The 9,700-nt window shown below is 38.0% G+C and overlaps 3 protein-coding genes across 3 annotated transcripts in view; 2 read left to right on the top strand and 1 right to left on the bottom strand.

The window, feature by feature from the left end:
- Positions 1-5,409, top strand: part of PDE8B (phosphodiesterase 8B) — a 74,442-nt gene extending 69,033 nt beyond the window's left edge. Inside the window, exons 20-22 of the mRNA XM_066340010.1 lie at positions 874-1,041; positions 2,570-2,699; positions 3,216-5,409. Of these exons, the coding sequence (XP_066196107.1) occupies positions 874-1,041; positions 2,570-2,699; positions 3,216-3,331 (414 nt within the window). The 3' untranslated portion in view covers positions 3,332-5,409. The remainder of the gene's footprint in view (positions 1-873; positions 1,042-2,569; positions 2,700-3,215) is intronic.
- Positions 1-9,700, top strand: part of CRHBP (corticotropin releasing hormone binding protein) — a 477,084-nt gene that overhangs the window by 163,752 nt on the left and 303,632 nt on the right. The window lies entirely within an intron of this gene.
- The window catches only part of WDR41 (WD repeat domain 41), a 27,325-nt gene continuing 22,830 nt past the window's right edge, over positions 5,206-9,700 (bottom strand). Inside the window, exon 13 of the mRNA XM_066340011.1 lies at positions 5,206-8,395. Within this exon, the coding sequence (XP_066196108.1) occupies positions 8,243-8,395 (153 nt within the window). The 3' untranslated portion in view covers positions 5,206-8,242. The remainder of the gene's footprint in view (positions 8,396-9,700) is intronic.

Raw genomic sequence — 9,700 nt, 5'->3', positions numbered from 1 at the left:
GAGTTGAATTTAGCAGTGAAGGGAGACCAAAATCCCGCAAATATATTATTATGAGAATAGCATTAATGCCATGTGAATGGAGGTGGAGGCTTTTCATTACTCCATAATAAACCTGTGCCTTTCTGAACTGTTCAAGACTCAAAATATGATGTCAGACTAGCAAGCAGAGAATTTTTGCAGTCAGTCTACCACTCCTGTGATATCCTACTGTTAGTCTCATAGCTCCTCACTGGAAACTGAGATCAAATATTATTCCAGGTTGAAGGTTCAAAATCTGGCACAAAGAAAGCAGTTGTACTTGGAAACATGCTGGAACTGAATACCAGAGACCTCTTCTTCTGCGTGTAAAAGAAACAGTTGTCCCAGTCAATTCAGCCCCCCGTGCCTGCCTCAGTTTTCTATTTAGGAATCAAAATCTGACTCCAGAAACTCCTGTAAGAGATGCAGTCCCCTACCATCACCACCCCTACACCTAAACACCCAGAAGTGAGGATTGTTTATGAGCTCACAGTTGGTAGCTGCATCTCCTATCATGGTCCTCTTCCAAGAGGGCCAGGCTGGGATGCAGTGAAGGTAACATCGTACCTGATAAAGAGCCTGTGACACTGTTTCACAAACTTTGATACTAATTTTGAGAATTTCCACAACTGTAATATGTATTTGGGTTTAGCAATTTATCATTAAATACTTAGAAAGGCTCCAGTTCTCAGACATCACCTTCTTCTCCAAGTTCCCAGTGCTCTGCATGGAATTATAAGGCCACAGACTGAGTGGCTGCTTAGTGCTTAATTCCAGTAGAGCTGATAATGATGCCCTTGCTCCTGCTAGCACGGGATGCTGCCACTGGCCCTTGTAACCAACTCTCCTTTACAGAGTGAAGGCAGTGACACTGAATGTACAGCCAACATAAAGAATTTTCCAGACAACCAGACACTGATCAAGCGCATGATGATCAAGTGTGCAGATGTAGCAAATCCATGTCGCCCCCTAGAGCTGTGTATCGAATGGGCAGGCAGGATTTCAGAGGAATACTTTGCACAGGTATGTATATTTTTACGATTTAACTAGCATATTATGTAAGGAAGAGCACATTGGCTGATCTGCTGTTCCACACAGGGTCTGCCTGGTGTCACCACAGAGTCCAGCTATATGTTTTTTGTCTGCAGTCAGAACTGGCCCCTTAATTACACACAGAATTCACTCCAAGCAGTCAGCTAGTCTGCTTATTATGAGGCTCATTGTATAGAATGGTGAAAAGGAGGTTTTGCACTTGCGTCATCTGACCAAAACTATTTGATTAGTCCTATTCAATTTAACTGGAAATTCAATATGGTCAGCACCCTAACTTCCTGTCCCAATACCTTCCCTGAAGATCCAAGCCTCAGCTGAACTATTGCGATTGGCCTTTCTCTTATAAGATGGAACCTGAACTACTATCATTGTAGGCAGAAAAGTAGTGCAGGCATGTGGGCACTGTAAATACTTATCACATGGGATGTCTCCAGATAGTACTGGAAGCTTAGCTTGCTTTTTTCATATTCAGTTTTTCGTACAGAAATGCAAACAGCTTCCTGAAACAATCTTTTAGCTCTTTAATTAGCAACTGATAGAATCTTGGCTTCTATTTGCCAGTAATGGTGTGGAAATAACAGCTATGAGTGGAGAGAAAGAAAAGTGGGCATGTCTACCCTTCAAATTAAGGTCACACAAGTGATAGTTACTACTGAAAGAAAACTGTAGCTACTACCTGAGACATGTCTGAATTTCATTTTAATCACAGTGTATAAATTCTGTCATGTCCTAAGAAAGATCAAAGATCACTTATGTTATATTTCCCTAGCAGTCAAGGAATCATAAATTAGCTTTAAATTGCCCAAATTAAGCACTAGGCTTCTTGCAGCAATGTGAGGTGCAGAGAGCTCTTCTGTTTATCCACCTCTGCTAATTTTGGAGACTGCTCTGCTGCCAATTGCTGTGTTAAATGCTGCCTGTACTACTTAAAATTATTTTGAATTACATTCTAAGAAACTGCTGAGGTGATCTGATCCTCCACCATAGTGAGGATCACCAGCAAAACCAGGCCTCTTCCAGTTGGAGACACAGTTAAAGGGCATACCTTTACTGCCACTCACCTTATAACCCAATACAAGCAGAGGAAGTAGAACCAGCAACAATCTCCACTTACTTAAAAGACAAATGGTTTGCAACATCCACTACAGATGTGGAAAAATGAGAGATCAAACCTGTTCTCTGCTGAAGGACTCTGCAACCCCATATTCTGTATTTTCAGCTGGTGTACCCTAATCACCAGATTACAGCATTCTGTCTTGTTAGAGCTAAGTGCAATCACAGGACTGCAGTAATAAGGAGTACTTGTGAAAGGGAAGAGATGTTGATTTCAGCCCCTGTTGCAGACAAAATAACACATGTAAAACTAAGGTGGTTCACCTCAGGGGTTCTAAGCCTTGTCTCAAATCTCCTACTGCAATTTATCTAAAGCCTTGACTCAAGTTACTCCAATATGGAAGTCAGCAAAGCACTAGTTGCTAACTGAGTTTTGTCTTCTTAGACTGATGAAGAGAAGAGACAGGGTCTGCCTGTTGTAATGCCAGTATTTGACAGAAACACCTGCAGCATTCCCAAGTCTCAGATTTCCTTCATTGATTATTTTATAACAGATATGTTTGATGCATGGGATGGTAAGTACTGATTTTTCTTCCTTGCTCTGACAGAGAGAATCCTCCAGTCCAAAATGACTAATCTCAAGATGGCCTTGTCTCCACTTTTTTCAGAGGCAGTACCCATATATAAGCAGTAGAGCACAGAATATTGTGCAATCGTGACACTGAAGCCTGTTTCACTGCACATTATGAAATTGCATACTTACCAGGCAATCTCTGTAGAGAGGGAGTAATGGCTTAAAACTAACCTTCTTTTCCATCTTTGTATTTTTTCCTTTAGTACTGTATTTCTTCTGAGCAGCAGAAACTAAGACCACCATGGCTGCATGTTAGCATAATTCAATAAAGTCACCATCCATTTGGAAAGGGATTTTCTTGAAAGAGAAACACACTAAAAAAGAAAATCTTTCCCCTTTTAGTATTACTTTAAAGAACAGGAAAAACAGAATAGGAGAATGCAAATTTCAGATCAGGCTGGGCTGTTCTTCTGCCCATGCTATAAATATGGTAAAACTCTTTTTCCTGTTCTTTCAGCATTTGCACATCTGCCTGTTTTGATGCAACACTTGGCTAATAACTACAAACACTGGAAAACACTGGATGATTTGAAGTGCAAGAGTCTCAGGCTCCCATCAGAAAACAACAACTGACACTACGTCAAGAAAACCAGACCTCTTGCCCTCTACCAGTTTCACTGTGAATCACTTACAGAAACTCTTGGCTACAAAGGGGATTTAATGTTGCTTTTCCAGTGAAATTAAGACTGCGTGACATGAAGGAAATATTTTACTCATTTTTAAGGTCCTATGAATTCTACAGAAAAATGTTTTTAGAGGCTATATAAACCACAGACGACTAAGTGCTCTTTGAAAATAATATTTTGTGGCAGAAAATGTACTTCTGAAACTACTTTCTAATACTGAATATGCACTTGTTGAATCTTGTAATTGATACAACTCTATTCACTAATGCTTCACAAAACTGTTTTTAAGAGAGAGGGGTAATCTAGTCACCAGGAGAGTAAGAATAGCCTGACAAACAAGGGTAAAAACTTCCCACTTATCTAGCATAAATTTGTTCCAATTCTATCAGTGTTCTTCAGCTCTCTGAACCATACTTCTAAAGAAAACATGCACAGCAAAACAAATAAATGTTAATAAACTGGATACATAAAAAACCCAAACATGAAAACCCAAACATGACACCTCTTAAAACCTTTTATTTTTAACCTTCTTTTAAAAGAAAGTTAAAAATAATCTTCTCATTACAGAGTCTCTCTCAGAGCACCACCTGTTCTTCCTTTTCCATGTAAAATCTTGATAGGAGTCAATGTTCTCTAAAACTGATTATGTAATACAGGAAAATAAGCATGTTCTGTCTGGGTACTGCCATCCACATGATTCTCTGTCATCTTTTAGATGTTATTACACAAGTTTTGGCCAAACTTTACACAAAAATTATTGTGGCACTGGATCACTATCTTTTTTTATAAAAATAGTGTTTGTAAACATGGTCATCACTTTTATTAAACTGATCTAAATTTTTGGCAAGTTCATTTATTGTGCTACTTCTAGAATGAACCTGTCACTTTTTAAAAAAAGTTTCCAGGCTATAATTTATAAAAGCATTATAATTTGTACTGCTTTATCCTTCTAATAAAATTTGGTTTATGATGTGAGAAGTACTTCAAAATATGTGTATCAGTTGGAAATCAAACATAGTTCTTCATTCATTCTAAGATATGGAATTTATGCTAAGGCTTTCAAAGCACAAATGTGTATTTTTGTACATCTCATTTTAATTGCATGCAGAACATGAGTTTAAATTTTAAACTATTATCAGACTTTTCAGTAAATAAATACTAGCAGAACTGCTGATTTTTAACACTGTGCACTCCAGGCTGCAAGCAAGACTGTCAAAGCTGTGGCTGCAGTTAAAGAAGCAGTCCATCTACCCTGTGCTGTATCAAAAATCAAACTGAGTAAAGGAAAAGGGGAAAAAAAAGCAAACAGCATAGATTGCTACAGAAGAATAGTGACGATGCTGTTTACTGCAGGTAGCTTACATATGTGCCAACTTTTTTTGTATGTTTTGTACCAAGTTCTGAAACAAAAGGCAACATTCATAAAATGTATGTGCAGAAAAATGTATAGAAGCTATATTTTTGTTAGAATTGTAACAGATCTTTACTTTTGTCATAGCCAAGGCAGGTTGCTGTGTATTAAAATGCCGCATTGTGTATTTTTGAAAAATGATGTTTCTGGTCAAGCATGGTTATTCATTCTTTCCTGTTATCTATGGCAACATTCTTCAGTGAATTTTTATTCAGAGAAGTTGAACTTCTGTTTTTTATACTGTATACTGTTTGCTTTTACCATTTCTTTATTTAGGACTAGTGCTCTTGGTGGTTGTACCTTAACTATTCTGATAACTGAACCCTCACTGTAATTTGCATTAGAGAAAAGAATTTCCCAAGATTTAAGCTTTGTTAATTTGTTAAATATAGCAACACTGTAAGACCACATCCATGTAAAACATTTAATTCATAATTTTTGTCACACTTCTGTCACACAGAACAAAATGTCAACAGTGGAAGGCATCAAAAAAATAAAGTTCAACTTGTGAACCAGAACTGAGGCCAAGGTATTAATACAGAAGCAATATATTTTTGCAGGATCTCATGTTTCTTCCCACAGTAAGACTATTAGGGAAAAAAAAAAAAAGGCAATTTGTGTGGATATAGATCTCTTCAATAGCAAAGTAAACCAGCACAGATTAATCATCATCTGCCAGGTGTGTCAGATCTCCTAGATTAGTTCAGTTTACAAATAACTGCTTGTTTCATGCTGTTGTCAGTGTACAAAAGTATTAAGAGCAGGTCTGATAAAGGTATTTACTTCCATGATTGAACACATGGAATTCAATGTTACTGTAAGGTGGAAAAAAATTAGGACATCAGTTAGATGTAAAAAGTCTCATCTAATTAATTCTGCTCACTCCATCTCCCAACAGCAAGTGATAAACTCTCATTTAACAAAGGAGTGGGATATATACACCTATGTTCTCTGTTAGACCTTAAGTTCACTTGTAAAACAAAGAACTCAGTACTTTTAAGTCAACCATCTTTAAAAGAAGAGACTCTTGGGAGAGCTACATGCCAATGGAGCGTGTCTGAGAACAATGGCACTTTTGATAAATACAAATATTTACACATGCATATAGGACTATTTAAAGCTGAATTACATCTCTGTAAAATGCACAGCAAGTTGTGTGACTAGAACTGTTCAGTTAAATAGGTCTGTTTCTCTACCAAGTATTCACTTAAAAGCAGTCACATAAAAAGGAAATAGTTGTTTTCATGCTCTAAGAAAAGCCAATAAAATATATTCTTCCTTCTCTCTAGTTGTAATTGACCAAAAAAACAAAGTTTGATAAGCTTTCACTGTAAAGGTGTCATAACAATGTGTACACACAAGGATTATATAAAAACAAATAGTTATTTTGCAATTAAAACAAGGAAAAAAGATCCAAAGAGAGGATCACTCCCCAGAGTGACTTTGGGTCACTTCTCCTGAGTGACCCAAAAAATGCAACATCTGCTGATGAAGAGAAGCTGAAGCAATGTAGACTTAACATGCTTCCTTTCTCAGCCGTAATACCAAATATACCCAAAGGCTGTTATCCTCAACTGTAATCCAAATGCCTTTCCTACATGGTCAACAGAATAGCCAGCCTTAGCAAAGAACATGCAGATCAAGTTTAACACTGATTTAACCTCCCTGAATTGAAAGGAGAGGGTAATTTCACAACTCTCTCTGTTTTGTGGTTTTGAAATACATTATTTTGAGCTCTATACTCAGGTAACATTAGCTGTACAACTTGACTAAGATAGGGAAAAACTGTAACTCAAAATCTTACTGCTCCTCTGCCCTGCTTTCCAGAGAAGATTATGGTGTCATAATTACACTCCAAAGGCAAAGTTGGGCTTCTGAGTGGTAGGAGAAAGGCAAGTGCCCACTGCTGCAGGGGAAACCAAGTCTAAAAGGCTTTTTGGTTTCTCCCAGGAAGCTAGGAGCTTTCTCCTTTTGCTTCTGCTCTTGCAAGAATCTGCTTAGCCCTTTGTTTTAATCACACTTACTGCAGCTACTGTATCTTAAGTCTGGAATTATAGCCGTGTAGTTTCCTGTACTGAAAACAATTCTCATTGATGCAAAGGGAAGAGATGGGACTGAAAAGTTGCACAAGACTTATGCCTACGCCACTTAAGTGCTGTATCTTCTGAGTAGACCTGATGATAGTAGCATCCTCTTCTACATAGTTTTATGACCACTAAGTTCACAAACTTTCACTTCTCCCTGGCTCTCCTCTGTTCAAATGGTAATGTACCACTCATTATTTTGTCCTCTCTCACACTTTCTTTGTATTAGTTCTGGGTTTAACTTTGCTTCATTTTCTGGTTTGTTGTTGGGAGGAGAGGGAGGGGATTATTTGCTTGTCTGTCTTGTTGATTAGTTTTTTGCTTTTGTGTTTTTGTTGCTGTGGTTTGAGCTTTATGTTTTAGTTTGCATTTCTTCCCCTACTCCTGTTTAGCTGCTGCTATCTCAAGACTCTTAGTACCTGTGTACCTAGGTATTTATTTTTTAACTCTGAAATACTGTCTACCCTTACAAACTTGGTGCAGATGTCTCTGAAGTCAGACTTCAGCTGAGAATTTAGTGTTCAGATGGCAAAACACAGCTTCACTACTATTGAACAGATCAACTCCTTTTGCTTAAGAAAGCATTTTACATTCTGAAAATTCAAGGTAAGGCAAATGCTTTCTACTAGATACAAACTAATTTGATGAATGCACTATGGAAAGATCAAGCTAAACAAATCACACTGCATGCTAGACGTGGTAACAGTGCTGTATGAACTCCAGTAATGTAGGCTAATCCAAGTAAAACTGCAGCTACTACTAGTAAACAGTTTCTATATAACTCAGTTTGCCAAAAATTGGAACCTGACAAACTGGCATTACCTTTTTTTCTTTTTACCATTGGTGCAGAATATTAACTTCAAATGCAAAATTTCTATTTGAGAATGCTTTCTTTCAGGACTTTCTGTTTACACATAAATCTGGGCCATCAGTGAGGAAAGTTCAGCTTCTAGAAATAAATTAGATGAAGCAGGAAGCTGCAGATTTCTTCCCATGCCTTCTTCCTGCACTTAGCACTGTAGATGCCCTCAACTACTTTAATTATGATTCATCTAAAGTATTTCACAATTCTTAATTTTGACAATCACTCGTGATAATTTTAAACATTTGGAATAATATTAGAAACTCTAATGAGTCATCAGTACCTTCAGTCTTTCAAGAGAAGACTATTTCTGCTGACAGAGAATACTAAAATGCAGTATTTTCCTTTGAGAAGAGTAGCAAATAAAACAAGTTCCAGTATAACACATGACATTAAGTGTAAGCCTTACTATTAGTCTGATTCCCAGTAGTTCAGACGTACCTTTACACTCTTGTTTAACACATATCCAGTTTACATATATGCAGCCTGTATTCAAACAATTTAAAGTCTGAGCTGCAAATCACCACTTTGTGCCAATTTTTTAAATAGTGTTAAACTGCGGAGGCTAGATTCTCGTTCACCATCCTTCCACAAAATAATGAGGTGGTCAGCAGAGCATGTAGCCAATCCCAGTTCACCAAAGTACAGGAACATCTGCAATGAAACAACTATTATTACCATGATGCTTGCATGAGATGGTCAACTTGCTTAATTATTTAGTGTATAGCTGGACTAAACAAATACATGTATCTGAAATGGCTCTACTTATAGACTGGAATACAAAATTGTATACTGTCTGTATGTTTGAGATGCCATAAAATTGCTACACAAAAACAACTTTTGAACATTGCTACACAAAAACAAACTTTAGGCCCTTTATACTGAAAGATCTCCATCTAAAACAAACAGTAAAGCCCTATAGACAGGAAAGCTAAAGGACAGAATCCTGAGGAAACTTGTTTCAAGTCAGCAGTAGAAGAGCGAATGATTTGCATGAACTCTGATCTGGTTTCTTGGGAGCAGAAGCCACAGTGTTCTGTTCACTGGGTACACTGTCTCCCCTCCTCCCTAGAACACAGTAGGGTACTAGGAGCAGGCCTGGAAAGATCAAACAACTGTGACAGACATCAGCACATGCTTAGTCACACACAGAGGAAGTCAAACGAGCAAGAAACACAACACTGTAGGGAAGTACAGCATCAGTGGAAGGATTTTGCAAGACCAATGGAGCTGACAAATCATTAGTTAACCCCTGACTTCTGAGATCTTCACAAGACTGCCTAAAATTAACTACTAACTGCAGTTCAACATGACAGCCAATGGAACCAGTGATGTCACTATGCCATGCTCACAATGCCCTGATTCTTCAGTTTGTTAAAGGGATATGTCTGGGATATTCAGGCCAAAGCCTACCTGCCTTAGGAATGGTCACTTAAAAGCTACAGGATCCAGCAGACACAGTCTGCCAAGCTCTCACCTCGGCCATCACATTTCATCACTATTCAACATTTTCTGCCTCAACAGCTCCTATCTGTTAAAAAAAACCCCAAAATTTTCAAAAAAAGAGTTAAAAAAACCCCAAAAATTTCCATATGTGGACATTGCAGGAAACCACATCTACCATCATGTCTGTTACTCCTTTGCTCTGCATCTCAGCCAAGATCCAACATATGCCTTTCACCTTTGTGTCTCTTGCTGAACTACACACCATGTCCTCTTTCCTAGATAGCAACCTTCCAAGTGGATAATAAGACCCCTTCCAACAGTTTTTCACAAGAAAGATGGCAGAAAGAGAGCCTTGCAGAAATCTCTTTAGCAGAAAAGTTCACCTTAGCCTTTAAAGAAAGGCAGCAGTTCTGAAATCCACACTCTCACAAATGCTTGTGAGCAAAGCCACTCTAGAAACATACCATCCCCTTCTAGCTGCCCTTTCCCCTGCTCCTGCCAAGAATGTGTGTA

Source organism: Sylvia atricapilla, chromosome Z, assembly GCF_009819655.1.
Source record: "Sylvia atricapilla isolate bSylAtr1 chromosome Z, bSylAtr1.pri, whole genome shotgun sequence".
NCBI classification, from domain to species: domain Eukaryota; kingdom Metazoa; phylum Chordata; class Aves; order Passeriformes; family Sylviidae; genus Sylvia; species Sylvia atricapilla.
This window is presented reverse-complemented; position numbering and strand designations above follow the sequence as displayed.